Source organism: Armigeres subalbatus, chromosome 3 (genome assembly GCF_024139115.2).
Source record: "Armigeres subalbatus isolate Guangzhou_Male chromosome 3, GZ_Asu_2, whole genome shotgun sequence".
Lineage (NCBI taxonomy): Eukaryota > Metazoa > Arthropoda > Insecta > Diptera > Culicidae > Armigeres > Armigeres subalbatus.
The window spans coordinates 345,259,138-345,280,758 of NC_085141.1; the positions used below are offsets into that span (position 1 = coordinate 345,259,138).

At 39.5% G+C, this 21,621-nt stretch overlaps 1 protein-coding gene across 4 annotated transcripts in view; it reads left to right on the plus strand.

Moving 5' to 3' along the window:
* The window catches only part of LOC134225943 (prestin-like), a 71,969-nt gene extending 52,214 nt beyond the window's left edge, over positions 1 to 19,755 (plus strand). For 3 of the 4 annotated variants that reach the window (XM_062706398.1, XM_062706397.1, XM_062706399.1), the window contains exons 2-7: positions 165 to 1,053; positions 16,063 to 16,178; positions 17,074 to 17,426; positions 17,487 to 17,594; positions 17,662 to 18,065; positions 18,167 to 19,755. In XM_062706398.1, the coding sequence (XP_062562382.1) occupies positions 1,007 to 1,053; positions 16,063 to 16,178; positions 17,074 to 17,426; positions 17,487 to 17,594; positions 17,662 to 18,065; positions 18,167 to 19,190 (2,052 nt within the window). In that variant the 5' untranslated portion in view covers positions 165 to 1,006 and the 3' untranslated portion in view covers positions 19,191 to 19,755. The remainder of the gene's footprint in view (positions 1 to 164; positions 1,054 to 16,062; positions 16,179 to 17,073; positions 17,427 to 17,486; positions 17,595 to 17,661; positions 18,066 to 18,166) is intronic. The other variant, XM_062706400.1, reaches the window with a different exon arrangement.
* Positions 19,756 to 21,621: the final 1,866 nt, after the last annotated feature.

Consider the following 21,621-nt stretch of genomic DNA (forward strand, 5'->3'; position numbering starts at 1 on the left):
CTTTTCTCCAAATTATATCACTTCAAATGACGCTCATGCGACGTACTATTTATTTGCCTCTGCGTATTTTTATGCCACCTGCCATTAATCACGCTTATTACACTCATTACACCAATTAAACTCAGACTTATAACCTTGCTTTCGTCTTTCTCGTTATTTCCCAGATTGGTCGGGTCCAGAACCGTTAGAATTGTCACCGAATCCATCCGGAGAACGTCTGACAAGCCCGGAACTGGCGCCGCAGTTCTCTTCGCAGTTAGTACGACCGTAGTCAAATAGTAAATAATACAACTGTTCCTGTAATCGAATCGCAACAGCTGACCGCCGCACCGAGTATCTGAGCTGAGCTGAGAGAACGAGGAAAAAGCGAGAGCACCAACCGATTGGTCATTAGTTGTCGATCGTCTACGGCAACGCGAGCACATGCCGTATAGTGAGTGTCGGGTCGGGAGGCGCCTACACTTCACAAGATCGTGTCCACAGTGTGCTTAGTGTAGCGTGGTCAGCCGTCAGCATCATCACCATCCATCATCATTGGCAGACGAAAGGCGCAGCTCTTATCTCCGAGAAAAGCACCACTCGACAGCTGCAGCAGGTTCCGCAGACAGTCAGTCGGTCCGGTCAGTCACGCGTTTGATTGTGAACCACACAACGCGTGATCGAACTAACCTACGCACAGCTGAGGCTACAGTCAGTGAGGGTGAAGAATCGCACCAAAGAACGTTCTGCGGATAGTCGAAACTCCGATAGGAGGAGTCTGCTAGGGAACCCAGTGTTATGCAAGTGAGCGCAATCTAATCTAATCAAGAAGACGGGTAGCAGTGCAGAAGTGTGCTCAACGTGTTGTTGACAAACTTGTGCGATCGAAAACGATCGAAAGCGAGAGTGTGATAATCAACGGCAACTGAAGCAAGATTGGCGAATTTTGCGAAATTTGGCTTGACTGGAAGAAATTTTTCTGTGCGCGTTAAGTTAATTGAAGGCTCCACGTTAGAAGCCTAATATAATGCTGAACCAGAAGAGTGGGATCAGTGGCGAAATTTCGAATGTCAGGTTAGTAGCTGTGTGTGCCTGTGGTACGAATAATGTAATCATTATGAAAGAAATATGGTCAAAATAAGCTTTTTAGTATATTGATAATAAGTAGTGGTGAATGTGTTCATAATGCTGTGTTGTAGTTTTATGCCACTATTGATGGTTTCGGTGTTCATTCTGCGTTGAACAAGTCGGATATCTTTTAATCTTAATCTCTTAAAATTTATTATTCACATAATTTCAAAAGTTTAATAGTTTTACAGCATCAGGTGAATGTTCCCGACATAATTTTCAACCAGCTGCTACTTTTTGGATTATCATCCAAAATGACTATCATGCTATGATGATGCTATGCCTGTGCTTGGTTGGCTAACAGGAGTTACTATGTGGTATTTTCTAAATTAAAAATCAATTGAAGTACATATGTAATGACTAACATTGAAAATCCAAAATTATAAACCAATTCTCACAGGGTGAGGAAGAGTTATTAGTGCTTTTGGCTTTCTGTACTAAGTATGAGAAAACGCTATAGCAACACTCCAAACCGAACTTATGATAGAAGGCTTGGAAACTCATAGTGTTATATACCAATTGACTCCGTTAGACGAATTGAGGTGATGTCTGTATGTGTGTAAATTTGAGACACACTTTTTGATACAGAGTATTATTTGCTCGCAACAAGTTGCATTCAACTTCAACTCTGCTTAGTTTTTCGATATTAAAAATTGGATCAAACGCCAACAGTGGGTATCGATGATTTCCGAAATAAAAGCGTGTGTAGCAGCTAAAAGAGGGAATTTCTTGAGATTATTATGCATGCGTACCTCGATAGTACGTACACCTACATTATTTTAGTGTACGTACTATAGAAACGTACGTGCTATTGAAGCAAAAATTGACTTCGAACAAACAATTTTTTGATAGAAGACTCTGTACTCTATGTATTTTTGTATTTGACCCAACATGACCCAGACGCAGACAAAATCATCGTCTTTTTGAATGTTAGGCTATCTTTTTTTACGAAATATATTTGATTGCTTCGGAACATCCATAGATTACGTGACATTTGTTGGAGTACGGTGTTAACGATATGTTGCATATCGTACATAATTACGCATGTTACTACAAAAAGCGACGATTGGGAGTGAGAGACGTATTTTATGGATTTCTACTATAGATTTTATGAGAATGAAAAGCTTTAAGGTTGCCCTGAACTGTCACTGTCGTTGTGACTCTATTGGCTCCATTGACGCTTCCTTACCAAAGCAACAAACTGCCAGCTATAGCAACAGTCGCATCGCGTTGGTCTGCGAAACGCGGGACGCCTATCTGGATTGCGTCACTGGATTGACAATGGATCTCCCAAAAGTGGGTTTTACATAGATTTTGCCCCAAAAAAAAAAAAGAAAAAATATTTGTAAAGCTGTGTGAATTGCAATAAATTTGTAAAACGAGGTTGAAAAATGCAGGTCACATTAATTATGATTCGTAATTCTATGAGTACATAACACCAAAATAAGTATAAAGATAACAAGACAACTGATTTCGAAGATGTTAACAAAAGTTATTTTACCTTCGTGTCTTTAGAATCGTTTTTACCTTTTTTATACGCCAAGCTATATGTTCACTCCGAAAACGAATTTTTGATAGGAGATACAGAGGGCCGACTTCCATGTACCGATTAACTTAGCTTGACGAATTGAGGTGATGTCTGTAAATAAAATCCTACTAGGGTTTTCTTCCTGAAATTTGCCTTATGAACTTCTTTTGAAAAAAAGCTTCGTATTTTAGAATTTCTCATAGTTTTGTTTCAGATACCCTTCTAGGAATTCCTTCAGGAAATCCATCGGTAAATCCATCAATAATTTACCAAAAAAATCCTCCTGAAACTCAAACCAAAAACTCCACCGCGAATTTTTTTTCAGGAGTTGTTTTTGGAAATTCTACAGTGAATCCTTTTGGAGCTCCTTAGGATACTCCTACAAAAAAATCTTCGTATATTTTTCCTGAAAAAGTAAACTTCCCGGAGAAGTTCTTGGAGGAATTTTCTGCGAAAAAGCTAGATAAATTTCTGTGGGAATTCCGAAACGAGCTACCGGGAAATCCTTGAAGAAATTTTGAGGGAAACCTATGAAGGGATTTCTGGAGGTAATTTTCGGGGAAATTGTTGACGAAATTTTCGGGAGAATTCAAGGAGGAAGAAAAGGTGGGAGAGTTAGTTAATTTCCGAGGTTATTGTTTTAGGATATCACTGCGAATTACTGGTAAAAGTTCTTGGAAAATCCTGAAGTGCGTTTTAGATGATTTTTATAGACATTTTAGGGGAAGTTCTGGCAGGAATTTTGTGAATTCCTGCAGGATCTTTCGAGAGAATCCTTTAATAATTTCCAAAGGAATTTCAAGGGAAATTTTTAGAGGTAATTCCGAAAGAGTTTTGACGAAATTTTCGGAAGAATATCTGGAGAAATAGTCAGAGAGAATTCACGAAGAAAAAAAATCCACGTACAATTTTCCGGGAAAGTTCTTGGAGGAATTTTCTAAAGAATTCCCAGGGCGTGAGTAGGAGGTGGCTATCGAAGGCTTCTATGTGAGTTTTCATTTAAGACATTCAAAGGGAATTTCTGGAAAGACCTCAAAGTAAATATTGAAGATATCTTGGTGGAATTTCCGGAGTAATTCCAGAGAGAATGCCAGGAGGAGTTTACATGAGAATTAATGAATGATTTTCTGGTGGAAGTTCTGGAAAAAGACATGGAAATTTTCAATGGAATTCCTAAGTGAATTGATTAAGAAATCACCAAGGAAATAAGGGACATTTTGTAGGTATATTTGATAGAATTAACGATTGTACGACAATTCCCCGAAAACCAAATCCCCGAATGCAATTTCCCCGAATGTAATTTCCCCGAATGTAACAATTCCCCGAATACAATTTCCCCGAATGTAACAATTCCCCGAATGTAACATTTCCCCGAATGGAACAATTCCCCGAAAATATAGTACCTCTTGCAAGCACACCTTCGCAATCAACTATATGCGTCGATAAAAGCAGCGTTTAAAGATACGTTCAAGAGTGCCTTATTGGAGATTATCAGCTGGATATCCTTTGGTAATTTTAGATGTTCTTGAAAATATCAGAGTACAATGTTTTCCAAAGTAATTTTTATTTTAAAATAGAAGAACAACGGCTGTATTATATAAAAAGTAGAATCTCAAACGGCAATTCCGATTGATAGCGTTTTGGTAAATATTTTCGAAATCAAACTCCTGTCCTGTATATACCTTCTTAAGAAATATAAGGCAATGGATGGATGTGAATCCTTGTAAACAAAAAATAATGCATTTGCCCGGAATGAGGCAATGGTGAATGTGATTCCTTCTTTAAAAATAATGCATTACTCCGAATAATGTAATAGTAAATGTGTCCCTTTTTTTGTGGGTGTTTCCACAGATAATGAATGTTATTATTCGTTTTTCAATAACACGTATCTGCCCAGAATATGATAATGGGTAACCATTCTTTAAAAGAAGGCATTTTCATGAAGTAAGGAAATGGTATATGTGATCCTTTCTTCAGAAATAGGCGTTAGCTCGAAAAAATGCAAATATGTAATTGAGAATGATAATAGGGATTAATGTGATCTTTTTTTTATGCTGGCAAATTTGGCTGGATAAAGAAAAAATATAGAAGATCCCTCCTATAGCAATACGTATTGAATGTCCCTAATACCACAATTCATCATAAACTGATTTACAACAGGTTTGTTGCTCGGGGTTATAATATTTCACCGAAAAACATTTTAACGAATTCATTTTCTCAATATAGCATTGAGCGGATGTATCTTTCGCGGTACGGCATATGATGGATTATATCTTTTTCAGAACGCCGTTTTCCAGAATGTTCTGTTCAGAAAATTGACATTTTCTTAGATAAGTGGTGTAGTAGGGTAAAGGATGTATTTCGGAGCACCCTTACGGGGGCTCTTGTTTTGGACCACTAAGAGGAATTTGCACTCAGTGGTCCAAAATATGAGCCGTCGAACTGGTGGTCCAAAATACCTCTTTTACCCTATAGCAGAGTTTTGAAGCATATAACCATATCAATCCTTTAGTATACCTGGTAAGCGCGCTCCTTTAGCAAACGAATTACCTACTCTTCTCACCTTATTGCGGATAGACAATGTCTTTCGAGACGTCTTATATCAGATAGACGAGTTTATTTAAAGAAGGCATAATCTCCTCCATTTGCATTACACCGGGCAGTCGCGATCATTTAAAGAAACAATGCAAACTTTCACTTTATTCTAGACAAACGACTTCATTTAAACAAGGGACTATTCTATCCTATTTACCTTATACCGGGCAAATGTGTTCATTTGAGGAAAGCATTATCACTTCTTTTCCCCTAATACCGGACGATGCAATCATCTGAAGAAGGCATTATCTCCTACCGTCGTCTTATACCGGACAGACGCGTTCTTTTTAAGAAGACATTCCCATTGCTTTGAACCGAGGATGCGTTCATCATACCAAGCAAACTTATTCATTTAAAGGAAGCATTATCTCCTCACTTTGCCTTATACCGACCCAATGCGTTCATTCAAAGAAGTATTGCAACTTGGGCTGTTTTTCAACTTAGTGTTCTATTATTATTTCCACAGTTATTTAAAGGTTTTCCTAGCCTGCCAGTTGCATGAATGTCTTGTGTAGCAAGCTCAATAAATACACTATGCACAAGAAGCCGAAAAAGCTTCCCATTCTGAAGCATCATAGGCCGAACTGCAATCATACGCCTTTGCTCGCATGGCTTACTAGACGACCATCGCTTTGTGACGCACTCAAAAAGATGGAAGGAGCATTCGGGGAAATGTTACATTCGGGGAAATGTTACTTTCGGGGAATTGTTACATTCGGGGATTTGTTACATTCGGGGAATTGTTATTCGGGGAAATTGCATTCGGGAAAATTGCATTCGGGGAATTAGTTTTCGGGGAATTGTCGTACAATCAGAATTAACGGAGAAATACGTGGCAATAATGTTAATAATGTTCGGAGGAATTTTTGATTCGACGATAAATTTCTGAAGTAACTCCTATGGTTTCTAGTCGATTTTTTTATGGATCCAGGGGATTCCAGGGGAATTCTTGGAGGAACTTCCTGAGAAATTCTTGGAGGAACTACCTGAGAAGTATTTGCAAGAACTTGCGGAGTAATTCCTGAAGGAACTTTTGGAGGCATTTCTGGAAAAACTACCAGAGGAATTACTGGAGGAACTCCTGCAGGAACTTCCGGAAAATTTCTAATGCATGAAATTGATTAATGCTGACTCACGTCGCCGCCAATCACCAGCGACGTGAAGTCGCCACGCCATCGCCGCTGGTTGAAATTACTAAAATAAAAACTCCCCCCGGAAAATTAGAAATTTCTTATTTAAAATTAGGAAACTGCCAATAAAAAAAAATAAAGAGTACGTGCAATAAATAAATATGAAATGTCCACAAATAATGCAAAAGGTCCATAAACAATTAAGAATTCTCCACAAAACAAAAATAAATTAGCACTTTTAAAAGCAAAATTTGCAATTATAAAAGAAGAATTATCTATAAAGAAATCAGAATTTTCCACAAAAAAAAAATTAAAATTTCCTTAAATAAATCAATATTTGCAATAAACAATTAAAAAATTTACAACAAATTTTTTTTTTCACAAAAAGTTCCACAAAAAAATCAATAAAGAGCAGTAAAAAAATATGAAAATTTCCTTAAAGAAATATCAAAAAGCAATAAAACTGAGCATTTTTCCATAGATGAGCCCATCTTTGAAAGCGTTCAAAGTTTATGGAGAGTTTTATTGCTTTTTTGTATTTTTTATGGAAATTTTCTTATGTGATTTGATTGCTCTTGATTATTTTGGGATTTTTTATTTAAATTCTTTTGAAAAAAATATTTCTTTTGTGGAAAATTTTGTAATTGCTTATTGCTAGAATTAATTTATTTATGATAATTTTGTTTTTGTTTTGTGGACAATTTTTTTTCTAATTTTTGCTTTAAAAAGTGCTAATTTATTTTTGTTTTGAGGAAAATTCTCAATTGTTTATAGAAATTTTGTATTATTTGTGGAAATTTGATATTTGTTTATTGCTCATACCTTGATTTCTTTATTGTCAATTCCCTAATTTTTCATGAAAAATTTATATTTCTTCATGGAATTTTTATCTTGCTTCCACAAGTCGAGTCAAGTACGAGACACTGAAGACGGCCTTACTGTTGAAGTCGAAATACGTATCTGTCAAGATACAATTAAGTGGTGGAATTCAAGGTGATTGTACAAACTCGTCTTATGACAAGTAAAGACATTCCACTTGAAAGCTCAAAATAATTTTCTTAAGTTTTATTCTTGTTATATGCGTGTTTTTAAAGGAGTCATTTTCTCTTTAGCCTTAGAGTAGAATGGGGCAAGAGTGCGCGTGGGGTAAGAGTACGTTTTCGATTTTTTGAAGTTATAAAAACAGATAAACTAGCAGCACTGCATCAGTTTGATAGGTATTCTGGCCAACTATTATCATGTGTAATTGTGAACGATTTGAATAAACAACAAGGGAGATATGAAGTAAGATAGTTTTTTGGTCGTTTTGCTAAAAATAATTGTATTTCCGCAACTAGTATTCCATTACCATATATACGTTCAATCAGGTGAACACTATACCATTTCGATAAGCTATTGTATAGAGTACTTTATGGTGCAGAACATCAATTGGGTTGGTTTTCCAAGAGGTCAAAACCATTAACTGTATAAATATTGGGGCTGTGGGGTAAAAGTACGCAGGAACGTGTGGGGCAAGAGTACGCATATGAATCTTCAAATTCTGATGCCAAACTCGTGTCTTTGTCCGAAATAAGACTACTTCCGAAGCGAAAAGATCCACAACAATGAAAAAAGGGATAGAAATCGAAAATTATTAATTAAATTCTCCTTCTAAGGATAAGCTGAAACCTTTTGGTGTTAGAAGCGACTCAGCGAACAAAGCGCTGAAACGAAATCATGAAATTGTATTAGGTATTGTTTTACATCTAACCATAATTTGAAAACACAATTTCATCTAAATGATTCTTTCATTTTATTAAAATACACATCCATAAATTACGCAACGCTTAGCTGGTGGGGCTGTTGCAAGATGTATGACGATCTATGCATTTTTTTAGAGGATTCATACAAAAATTGTAAAATAGGGGGGAGGGGTGATGAAATGGCCAAATTTTGCGTTACGTAATTAGTGGACTTTCTTTAAGGAAAATTCCTTTGTTTACGCCACGCGAAACCTGATATATTTTTACCTCCATAGTTTTTTGGTATTTAAAAAAACACATCGCATGAAAGTTCACATTTCTAGGACCCCTCCCAATTTCAGAGTTACGTAATCTTTAAACATTCCAAAATATACTTTCAGTAAACATCAATTAAATGTTATTAGATCATTTTTGTGTTTCGCCGACGACATTGATATCATTGCACGTAACTTTGAGAAGATGGAGGAAGCCTACATCAGACTGAAAAGCGAAGCTAAACGGATTGGACTAGTCATCAACACGTCGGAGACGAAGTACATGATAGGAAGAGGCTCAAGAGAGGTCAATGTAAGCCACCCACCACGAGTTTCCATCGTTAGTGACGAAATCGAGGTGGTTGAAGAATTCATGTACTTGGGCTCACTGGTGATCGCCGATAACGATACCAGCAGAGAAATTCGGAGGCGCATAGTGGCTGGAAATCGTACGTACTTTGGACTCCGTAAGACGCTCCGATCGAATAGAGTTCGCCGCCGTACCAAACTGACTATCTACAAAACGCTTATAAGACCGGTAGTTCTCTACGGACACGAGACCTGGACGATGCTCGTGGAGGACCAACGCGCACTGGGAGTTTTTGAAAGGAAAGTGTTGCGTACCATCTATGGTGGGGTGCAGATGGCGGACGGTACGTGGAGGAGGCGAATGAACCACGAGTTGCATCGGCTGTTGGGAGAACCATCCATCGTTCACACCGCGAAAATCGGAAGACTGCGGTGGGCCGGGCACGTAGCCAGAATGTCGGACAGTAATCCGGTGAAAATGGTTCTCGACAACGATCCGACGGGAACAAGAAGGCGAGGTGCACAGCGGGCAAGGTGGATCGATCAGGTGGAGGACGATTTGCGGACCCTCCGCAGACTGCGTGGTTGGCGAAGTGCAGCCATGGATCGAGCTGAATGGAGAAGACTTTTATGTGCAGCACAGGCCACTCCGGCCTTATTCTGATAATAAATAAATAATCATTTTTGTGTTAATAAATACTTAAAACACATGATTGGAAAAGTGCGTACTCTTACCCCACCGGTGGGGTAAGAGTGCGTTTTTCATGTGTCTTGCAATAAGGGCTCTGCTAAATCGAATTAAATTATATCCATTATTTTTTCCACTGGGTAACATAAAGGAAGAGTATACGAATCGTCGACATTGATTTGATATGCAGAAGCTTGTTTCATAAGGTCCCCATGGCCGATTGAAAACTAAGTGCGTATTCTTGCCCCACTCTACTCTACTCCGGACAAAGTCACGATTTAAACGAAGGAATTATGTATTTATTTTCTTTATTCCTGGAAAATATGTATTTTTTGCTATAAAAGAAGGAATCGTTTTTGGGGGGTAGCGTAGTTGGCTACACGTTCGCCTCATGGACGGTCATGTGTTCGATTCCCAGCCCCTTCACCAAGCCCTTGTCAGTCGCCGAAGGTGCAGCCTAAACGGTGACGTTTTGGGGTGCGCGTCCTACCGACACGGCTGCCCAATGACGACTAACAAATTGTTCTTCTCGGAGGCATTCCTCCAACGTAACCAGATAAACGGCAACCGAACAATGCATCGAGCGGATTCACGATATGGACAAATGGACACAATGGACTCACGATGAGATGGACCCGGCAATGATAACAATAACGAATGTTTAAAAATAGATTCTGTGTGGATTCTGTAGGTCCAGCAGAATAAAACAGTAGATCACGGCACAGTAGCGGTTTAGGAACACAGAGTGCCTACCAAATAAAGGAATGAATAAAAAAAGGAATCGTTTACTCATTGGTTATTCATTTCATTTATTTAGTTAACATCTAAACAGATAACACTGAATCAACAATTTGACGCCACAATGCACGGTTCGAGGCCGCATCTCTCCATCCTCGGATACGCCCCACGCTCGCCAAGTCGTTCTGCACCTGGTCTGCCCATCTCGCTCGCTGCGCTCCACGCCGTCTCGTACCTGCCGGATCGGAAGCGAACACCATCTTTGCAGGGTTGCTGTCCGGCATTCTTGCAACATGTCCTGCCCATCGTACCCTTCCGGCTTTAGCTTTACTCATTGGTTTTGCTCCGAGCAATTGGGTGATTGTAAAAAAGGAATGATTCTTTTGTCTTGGGCGTTGTGGCCACCTTAACTGACACTATTTTCCAAAGAGTATATAATTATTGTTTCAAGTGATCTCACTCGTGTATCCTGAGCACCCCCAGGGGTGCATAGGGCCAACGTATAAGATCTCCACCCTGTGCGGCTGCTCGCTTTTGTCTTGACCTAGGCTTAGGGCAGATTACTGTCGACTTCCTTCATCTATCCCTTATTCCTTTTTTTTGTTGAGGCTACCTCTGCTGCGATGTATTGCCGGATTCCAGTCCGGCGCTTGCTTATATATTTCGCGTCTCCGCTCTTTCGTAATGCACCTCCATTTACGATCTCGAATTTCTGTTGATAATAGTTTGTGATGGTATAGTCGATGGTGTTCAGAACTTTAGATCCAGTAGTGTGGTCACCAGGCCCGAATTATAAAACGTATGCATCGGTTGATGAATACTTGCAGTTTCTGCGGGATCTCTGCTGATACAGTAGATGCATAAGTATTAGAATCCTAATGTCGTTCCTGTTTGCGTGACTAACATCTAGGTCACTTTGATCTAGCAGCCAAAGTACCGGTACTACAAGTATCAAGCCAATGTTGAAGATGAAACAAAACATGTACTACAGCATGATGCATAATAAACGGCCAAATTAGGCTTATGGAAGCATATTTTAGCAAAATGCTTTTAATAACTACAGCGCCACTAGCGTTCTAGTACTTATGCTTCTACTGCTGATACACACCAAGTCTTACTGGTGTATAACAATACAGATTTCACGTCGAAGTTGAATATTCGAAATTTAGTGCGTTGACTAATCTGGTTGGATCTTCATATAGGGTAACCAACTCGATTTGAACCCCTACATATTTTGGACCCTCCTGGCGACATTTTTCTGATTTCTGAACTAAAAACAATGCCGCCGCTAATTCCCCCATTGGCTTCAGGAAATTAACATTGTTCAGCATCTATTTCACTGGTTTCCCGTGAGAAAAAGCGATATTTAGATGAAATTTCGAGAAAATTAGTTTGTTCAAGAAGGCAGGCGTTACATTGCGTTACGCTTAAAAGTATAAATCACTGAAAATCTCAGAACGTACACAATAAGTTTTTGTCGAAATTGTGAATTTAAAACGCAGGAATCTTCTCATTGATGCATGCCAATCGAAAGATAAGACTTGGCTTCAACTCAATTGACCAGGGTAAATTAGAAATTCGACTTTGAAGAGACTAAATTGGGGGTGTCCAAAATGTGTACATTATGGGGTTCGAAATATGTTGCACTGTCCAAAACGAAGAATATTTTCATTTCAGAAAATGACAAATTTCACTGATTATCAATAACCGAAGATCATTTCGAATTTCTATTTCATAAATAAGACTTTCATAAATAAGAGATGGTGTCATTCCCGCCCATATCGAACCTGTATTTCAATAGATATAAGCATATATTGGGATTAGGCTGGTCGGTATTGGCAATTTTTATCAAATACCGGTATTGGTATTTGGTGGACTAAATACCGGTAATACCGGTAGAATACCGGTTTTTGTGAAAATTTCAGGAATTAAAAGAAAAACTTTTATTTTGGACTTTTTGATGGAAAACAACATTTTTTGACAATCTTCAAATGTTAAAATCATTGCTTGTTGAGCTTGGCAAAGCGAAACTTAAGTGGACATAACATACTAAGCGACTAATCTCCCAATCCGCATTGGATTTTGTTGGCAATGCTGCCAACTACTGAAAATTCCCTCTCTGGTTCAACCAAAGTTGGAAAAATGGTTCCAAGAACGTCAAAAATCAGTGTCAAGTACTTGCCATTAATCCCTTCAGATTCTTAGTAGGAGAATTCCTTACGGATTGTAGTTACCACCAGCAACGAAACTGTTTTGCTCTGCTACAGTCTCTTCACAAGTTGTTCTTTAACCGGTGAACCAGAAAAATTATCCATCTTCTTCGTACCGATGTCTCAGTTTCAACGATCGCATCAGAAATGATTAGACGCTTCAAGATCCCGTCCGCTTGCTTAAACAAAGTAGCTCTGGATGTCTTGAAGAAAGTAAAGAAATCGTTTCTGATCAATTGCTTCACGGCAGAATTATTAAAAAAAGCAAAAAGATCGGCGTATTCTAATCGGCTTGGATTTATTCCTTCAAAGTATAGAATAAGTGACGGAAATTTCTTTGAATTAATTTGATATTTTTTTCAACATAAATTGGAGAGCCACTTCGGCTTCATATAAAGTGCAGAACTCACAGCAGAGCAGTTCCACAGCAGCTTGGATAGGTTCGAGGGCTTGTATTATTTCGCCAATAGCCAAACAATCATCACTGAAGTTGAATTTGGATTGAAGATCCAACTCATAAATCCGTTTGAGCATAGATATTTTTAGATATTTTTATATTCCAGCGTGCCTTGGCATCAGCGACTAATTTAAATTCTTTTTCAAATTCAGAATCAGGACGGACATATTTTTTCAATATTTTTTACTTATATATGTAGGTGAAAACTATACGAGATTTATCATACTGACAGCAAAATTCAGAATACCGAAAATACCGGTATTTTCCGTCTCTAATACCGGTATTTTCGGTACCCAAAATTGGCCGGTAATACCGGTATTACCGGTTTCGGTACTACCGGTTAGACCACCCTAATTGGGATGCACTTCCTCTAGGGGTCCAAAATAGGACAGTTACCCTATTTCGTAAAATCGCATAAGCAACCCTAGCATTTTTTGATCCGTGCTCCTGCCAAAATATTGAAAGTTTTTGACCTTCTCCACTGCTTACCCGTGGCTATCGTAATGTTGGAGGGGTTGTTCGCGTTGACATCCAACGATTTGGCCTTGTGGAAATTGATGGTGAGACCCGTTCGGTCAGGTCTTTCAGCTTGCTCTGCATATCAGAGCGCCGTTGAGCTAGCAGAGCAATATCATTAGCCAAGTCGAAGTCGTTTAGATGTTCCAAAGTAATAGGCTTTCAGAGCAGCCCACGGTTTGGTACACGGTCAATCGCACCATGATCTCGTTGATTACGATGAGGAACCGTAGCGGAGATAGCCTCACTCCAGCGACTACCCGGATGGGGTCAGACAAACCTCCGTTATGCAGGTGTCTGCACGTAAAAGCTTCGTACTGCGCTTGGTCTGGTTTTGTTCGAAACTCCCTTGCGTCTTGCGTCTAAGCGCGCCACACATATTTTCGTGGTTCAGATGATCGAATGCCTTTTCGTAGTCAATGAATCCAAGGTAGAGGGACTCTTGGAACTCATTGACTTGCTCAAGGATGATACGAAGCGTGACAATATGGCCCACACATGATCTTCCGAGGTGGAGTCCTGCCTGCTCCCGTCGGAAAGTCATATATATTTTCTCCTGTATGCGATTTAGGATTACTAAGCACAGAACTTTGAGAACAATGCACAGTAACATGATACCACGCCAATTGTTGAACACCTAGACGACTTCACTAAGACGCCCTGAATTCAGTCGGCCGGAAAAGTCGCGGTTTCCCAGATACATATTGCAGAATAGTTGATGCAACATTTTTTTCAAGTTCGTTTATTTGGTAGGATCAGGCGTGTATAACACTTTACGGAGCCATGGTTCTTTGTGATATATGTACACAATCAATATCATTTTATTATACAGTTAATAAGAGAGGGCTATGAGCCAGCGTACTCGTGGTGAGTCGAGGTTAGTTCACAATGTTCAAGGATGGACGGGGCTTAGGATTTGGGATAAGAAAATTTCAGCTTCTCATCCGGGCATTTTGCGTCAGTGACGATGTGGCGTGTCGTCGTGCTCGAGGAATGGTTCGACTGGGAGCACCTTCCGGATGGCAAGAGCTATGGTGCTCTATGGAGCAAAAAGGCAGAGACTAAACAATAAAAAAGAAAGAAAAAAAAAAACAAAATATTAAATTTTGATGTCAGAAGCACAAAGAAAACTATAAATGGCCTGCATATAGACAACAACACGATGCAACATTTGCGCAAATAGCATGGAGTCAGCTTTGAGCATCTCCGCCGAAATGCGATTGACCCCGGGAGCCTTGTTGGATTTCATGCTTCGAATGGAAGCTTCAATCTCCTGCAATGATGGAGCTTTAGAGTTGATGCGGGTAATGCGTCCCACCTTTGGCGGCTAATCCCGAGATGTTGATGATTGGTCGGGCGTCGAAGCTTGAAGAAGTTGTTCGAAGTGCTCGAACCAAGGCGAAGAGGCGGATATCGCCAGTCTGCAGCAGCGTTTAGCTTCTTTCTCTACACCCAAAACAATTCTGTGTGACATTCTTTGTATTAAGCATTTTGTATCAAATATCGCATTCAAACCGATCAGAGAATGTCATACTTGTTAATACAGCTCATTGCATTAAGTCGGTTTATTTGGTTTCGATCAATACATCCAAACGAATCTCGTTGGCTCCTCCTAGAACAAGTATATGAATCGTGTACAGCAATATGACTTTAACCCACACAGTCTTCCTGATTCCATTTAGCTTGATAACGGAAAAGGACACAAATATGCATGATGCTTATTCCACTCGTATCATTCATTGCTATCCCTGTTACCCTTCCACTTGTCACATCCGCATAGCATGAAACGTGGATTATGATTGCCTTTGGGCACGTTGTTCCTCATCTGGTAAATAGTCCAGATGGTTGGCGCGTCAGTCAAGATGTGCTAAGGGTGGAGGGTCCGGGTTCGATTCCCGTCTATGACCGAATTTTTTTGTATGGTTGCTGAGGTTGTCGAAGTATACAGCATTGCACTCCTCGATGGGGGAGTGTAAAATTAGATTCAATGTAGACACTAACACATAACCAGTTCTTATTTTCTCGTGGCCGGAGACCTAATGCAAGGGCCTGCCGTTTACTTAATACAATCTGAGCATATGTCGCAAATTATGGCAAACTGTACACGAAACTAATGCGAGATTGCAATAAAATGTTGCAATCTCTGGTTGGGCCATATATGGTTAATGGTATAGAGCCAAATACCGTTAACCGGAACTCGTACTTGGCTGCTCTGGTTCTTGCCCGTTTCGACTGCGCATTCAATCTTAGAATTTGGGGAGACTTGATCCAATGTCTATAATATCCACGCAAGACATATTTTTTCAAGGCCATACCTGTCCAATCTACAAAAAATTAGAGGCTTGAGAACAAATTTATATTTTTTTGAACCTTCTCGCCAATTATTTGCATTTGGTCATTGCTAGGAGAAGTTTTTCAATTTTTTCGTGGCCATTAAAAAAATGTTTTGAAGGGTCAAAACACGCAAACCGTTCTGCATAATAAATACGGTCGCAAATTGAAAAAGAAAAATATACGCTAGAACAAAATAGCGTTGATTTTCGGTAAAATAGGGGAGGGTTAAGTCTCCCTTTCACATGATTTGCTTTTCAATTGTATTAAATTAATTTTTTGGTGTAATAAGAATTCCTGCCAGCATTATGAACAATCCTGAATTTCCTTCACCTTTAATCATCAATCAATATTTTAAAAATTGATCGCCATTTTTTCGGAAAACTCTCACTATGCCCCCACAAGATGATTATTCCGCTCAATTAATGTGCGACCTTAATTGTTCCGATCATTTCAACAGCAATGACAAGACGAAAACCAAGTACAACGAGCTGTCCTATCTGGTGACGAGACAGTGTCTACAGCAGGAGGAGTTCAATCAGTTGTCGCAGTACGATAGGGTGAAAGCCTCACGTAAGTATAGCTCAATGCGTGTTTTCTCAATCGAGACCCTAAATTGAGTCTGATCTAAATGGGATTTAGAAGTATTCATCTTAAATTTATTTTGCACTTGTTCAACAGTTCTGTAATTCGTGATCAGGATGGCTTTATCAGTTGTCTCTTAGAGAACCCGGGCTAAAAGACAGTCGATGACCTTCCGATAAAAGTTTTTCAAAAAGTATTAAAAAATACATTGACTTCATGAAGATTCAATTATTTGACTGATAGTTTTATTGAGCTGAAATAATAAACATTAGGGTGCCAATGAAAATAGACTTTTCGGATTTCAAAAACGGGTAGTGCTCAAAAGTTTCATCTCCTCGAAAAAAGTCCATATGAAAAATTTCAGCTCAATCGGACTTCGTTAAGTGTTTGACCAAAGCGGTCAAAGTTAAATTATTATGAAACACGAAAATTTCCCAGGGGTAAAGGAAAAATTCGAAATCGATTTTTTTGATGCCAGCTGTCTTAGAAATGCATGAAAGGTCGAGATCTGGTGTGATCTTGAAAAAAAAAAAATAAAAAAATGACTTTTTGTAACTTCAAAATTTTTTGGAAAAAATTGACTTTTTGGGACAGAATTTTTTTTTGAAATCGTATTTTTTATGCCAATTTTTTTGGAAATGCATAAAACGTCGAGATCTGGTGTTTACTCGACGTTTCATGCATTTGTAAGACATTTGGCATAAAACAAATCGCTTTCGAAAAAAATTCTAAGTCCCAAGAAGTAAATTTTTCTCAATTTTTTTTTCGCGATGACACCAGATCTTGACATTTCATGCGTTTTTGAGACATTTGGTATCAAACATAGTGATTCGATTGAATGTTAAGGATCGCAGTAATAAATTTTTATCTTATATCATTGCAGCATTCGATACTGTTAAAGACGCCATCCGTAGTTGTAACCCATTCGCTGCACTGCTCAAATTCATCCCAATCCTGCAATGGCTGCCCAAGTACAACTGCAAAACCGATCTCATGGGAGATATTACTGCCGGCATCACTGTAGCAGTGATGCAAATACCTCAGGGAATGGCTTACGGTCTTTTGGCCGGAGTTCCGGCCAACGTCGGTCTCTACATGGCCTTCTTTCAATGCTTGGTGTACACGGTGTTCGGCACATCACGCCACATCTCGATGGGTACCTTTGCGGTAATCAGTTTGATGACGTCCAAAGTGGTGGTTACCTATGCGACGCTACCTCCCCTCGCAACATCAAATGTGAGTATTCGAAACGAAATTACAAGAGAAACATAATAATCATCTTTTCCCATACTGCAGGTGAACTCAACCTACTCAGTACCACCAGTGATAGAACCATCAGATGATCCTCAATACACGCCAATCCAAGTGGCGACAGCTGTGACTTTTGTTTGCGGAATCTATCATGTAATGCCTATGACATCATTTGTAATCGGTGAAATTTCTAACAATTTTAACCGCCTTTCCTATACAGTTTCTAATGAGTGCGCTGCGACTGGGAACGCTGTCATCCCTACTAAGTGAACCGCTGGTCAGCGGTTTTACGACTGCAGCTGCCGTGCACGTTAGCATCAGCCAGATGAAGGACCTGGTGGGGGTGTCAATCCCTCGGTACAAGGGAGCCTTCAAGAACATCTACTCCGTGCGTGACCTGGTCGAACAGGTGCCGAATAGTAATCTCACAGCCGTCTACACGTCGGTTATTGTAATATTGTTCATGATATTCATGAACGAGTACCTCAAACCAAGGGCATCCAATTGGTGTCGGTTTCCGATTCCGGCCGAACTTATGGTCGTTGTCGGTGGAACAGTGGCATCGTACTTCATCGGGCTGGGACCGAACTTCAACGTGACGCTGGTGGGCACCATTCCAGTCGGGTAAGTTTATTTTTTTAAACTATGGTTGTTATATTTTTCCTAAACATTCAAGCAATGGCCTTTTACTTTTGTGCTGAATCTTTGTCTTTGTCTCATTTTAGTCTCCCCGCACCGGAAATGCCTCCAATCTCACTGTTTAAATTAGTGGCCGTCGACGCCATTGCCATCGCCATCGTCAGCTACTCGATCGTCATGTCCATGGCGTTGATCTTTGCTCAAAAAGATGGTTACGAGATTCGTCCCAACCAGGAGCTGGTGGCCATGGGCACTACCAATATAGTGACCTCCTTCTTCTCGTGCATTCCAGCTGCGTGCTCCCTATCGCGATCGCTGATTCAGTACCAGTCCGGTGGTAAGACACAGATCACTGCCACGTTCTCTTCCGCGCTGATTCTCGTAGTGCTGCTGTGGATTGGACCGTACTTTGAGTACCTGCCGCGATGTGTTTTGGCGTCGATCATTTTCGTCGCCCTCAAGGGAATGCTGTGGCAGGTGCAGCACATCAAGAAGTTTTATCGTGAGGGATCGCTTGAGCTGTTGGTTTGGATGGTGACGTTCTTGACTGTAGTGCTCGTGGACATCGATATTGGTCTGTTGACTGGGGTGATAATTTCTCTGTTGGCTCTGTACATTAAAGGATGGAAATCGTACTACAGCTTGCTGGGTACGGTCCCTGATACGGCGATCTACGTGGATCTGGGAAGTCATAATCGCGCAGCAGAGATACCGCACATCAAGATCTTCAAGTATTCGGGAGCAATCAACTTCGCCAGTCGAGCTACGTTCAAGAAGGCACTGACCAAGGAGGTTGGAATTGATCAACGATTGGTGAGACGTGCGTCACAGTACAATACAGCTGGTGAGGGAGCTGGGCTGCAGATCATTCGAACGGTGATCATCGACCTGTCCAGTGTACCACACATAGATACTGCCGCTTGCAAAGTGTTCAACGAGATTAAGAAAGACATGGCCACGATTGGGGTGAGCACGTTGATGGCCTGTCCAGCGGATTGCGTGTACGATACGCTAATCCATGCGGAATCGATTGGCGAGGGTGGTTTTCACATATTCCCAACGATACACGATGCTGTGCTGTACGCCCAAGGTTCGGTGTCTACGGTATGAGATGTGTAAGGTTCAAAGTATCGGGAGATGGAAGAGAGTGTGTGCCAAAGAGAAGTTAATGCTTCGATGGATAGTCTGCACTAATGTGATGCACGTTGTGCCCGTTGTTATTCAGTGCAGCAAGTTTTAGTTAACAGCCTACCGATTAATATGTGCCTTCATCAATGTTTCACCCTAGAGAAATAAGGCTCATTTATACAAACTAGTGGCAGATACAATGGAATAGTTTAGTACTTAAGAACTATTGAAGAAACAACCCGTAGGCTTGAACAAATATCTCTCACAGGATGAACTGTATGTCTCGTTAGAAGTAATAGAAGCCATAGATTTATATTTAGTTTGTATATTTTCTTTATTAATTTTTACTTCAGTCGAATGTCTATTTTAGACCAGCAAGGAGTATTTATGTGTTATCATTTAATACTTGTATTTATTGTTTATCGATACTTAGTGAATATCTGAAAAGTCAAAATCCAGAAAGTTACTCACCACCTCTGCAGCCATCTGCGTGTCATATGTATCTCTGACGATATTTATTGTGAATAAATGTTACTTATTTGTACGACCGGATAGAAAATTTCCACTGTGAAAGAACATCAAAATACTTTTCAACTACTAAAGCATCTTCCATTTTTTAGCAACAACTTTCTATATGCTAAGTTATAAAAAAACATATAAAACGAATTTATGAATTCTTTATACCATCAGATCAAATAGAAAACCCAAAAGAATGTACAAATGGTATTAGTAATATAAATTGATAATCAGATGATGAGTGATGAGGACCGCAATCATTTGTTGCCCAAGAAGAGAGAAGGGCTGTGTATTTATTTTTCAAGTGTTATTGATGTGCGGTATTTTTAGATGATAATCACCTTAAGATGTTTGTATGGCAAAATTAAAAAATGTCGACGATGATACTGAAAAGTGTGTTTCCATACAACCTTTTGTTACTTATATCATTAGATAAATATATCATCGGGAAGTTGTACAATTACTATGCTGAATTAATTATTCATTGGCCTCTGTCATATACGTATGGTTCGTATCACTATTCATTCGAAACGATTTGCCTTTTCAAACGGATCATACAAATCAATTGAATTGGTAGACGTTTTAGCCGTTCAGGTTTACTGAATGGCTATGGGATCAATCCTTAATTGAACTTTCTGTTATTGACAAAATATCTTTTCCCAATATCTCCGAGGGAAAACCTTCAAATTTAAAAAAAATCTTTACTCATCATAAGGCGACTTTGTACTTTTTTTTGAATATCACGCGCCATTCATAATAACTTCATAATGCACAAGTTTGGTACTATCACCGCTAGGTGAATTAATCTATTTTTATGAAGCAATTGCCATGGTAAATATCAATCAAGACAATACATATACAAATATGATATAGCTAAAAATAACTTAGGCTTAGGCCGTTAATTTTGATTGAGTGTGAGATTCACTGGATTCGTTCATTTGGAAGCGACATGTAACACAAAAGGAGTATGAGCGAAGCCATCTAACGGGGCGAGGCTTTTTTCACAAGCTGGAGAAAACCATTCACAAACTAGAGAAAATATCATATATGATCAAGTGAGTTAATGACTAGCGATTCTGTCTCATATGCAGGAGCTGCTCTCTTTCTACACGTAAAACAGTATTCTGATTAAAATACGGTAACTGCTCCTGGATTTCATCATATAGCTCCTAGGTTCGTCCCAAGAAAAACAAATTAATGGAAGGAATTTGAGTTGTTCCTTATTTTGCGACTTTTCAACAATGTGCACGCATGTTAGCAAAACGAAGGTGACCACAGTGGTGCAGTATGTCGTTGTTTCACGATGAGAAGAAAACGGAATAGTTCCCCTACGCATATCATAAAAATATTCATCGATACCAACCGTTAGTCTGTGATACACATACTTTGGGAAATAACTAAAAATGTTATCACTTGTGCAGTACTGCATACCAGTTACCTTTTTTTTCCTCGAAGGCAATATATTCCCAACGAGGATATGACCGTCTCTCAGTTTAATATGCATTAAGCGTTTCCAAAATAATTCACTTCAAGCTTGCTGAGCCAATTAAAAAAATTCCCATACCGGAACGGAAATCGTACCTAAACAGTATAGAAACACCGGAGTATTATAATTTAGAAAGTTCTGAATAGTTGAGAATCCGAAACGGAACTGAAGGGGGAGGAGACTCTTTCAAATACATCTGTTCATGCTTTTCGCAATTACAAACCGTTTGCCAAACTAAGAACTTCTTGGCGAACTTCGACATCTTCTGTGTCCTGAGGTTCTCGGGAACATCACACTTGTTCTTGGCAATCACACACTGACACAGGTTTCCTGGAATCTGGTTGAAGTCTGCCTTCACATATGCCTCGTCATCCATAATGCAGCAGTGTGGTTTTGTTAACAAGTAGTACA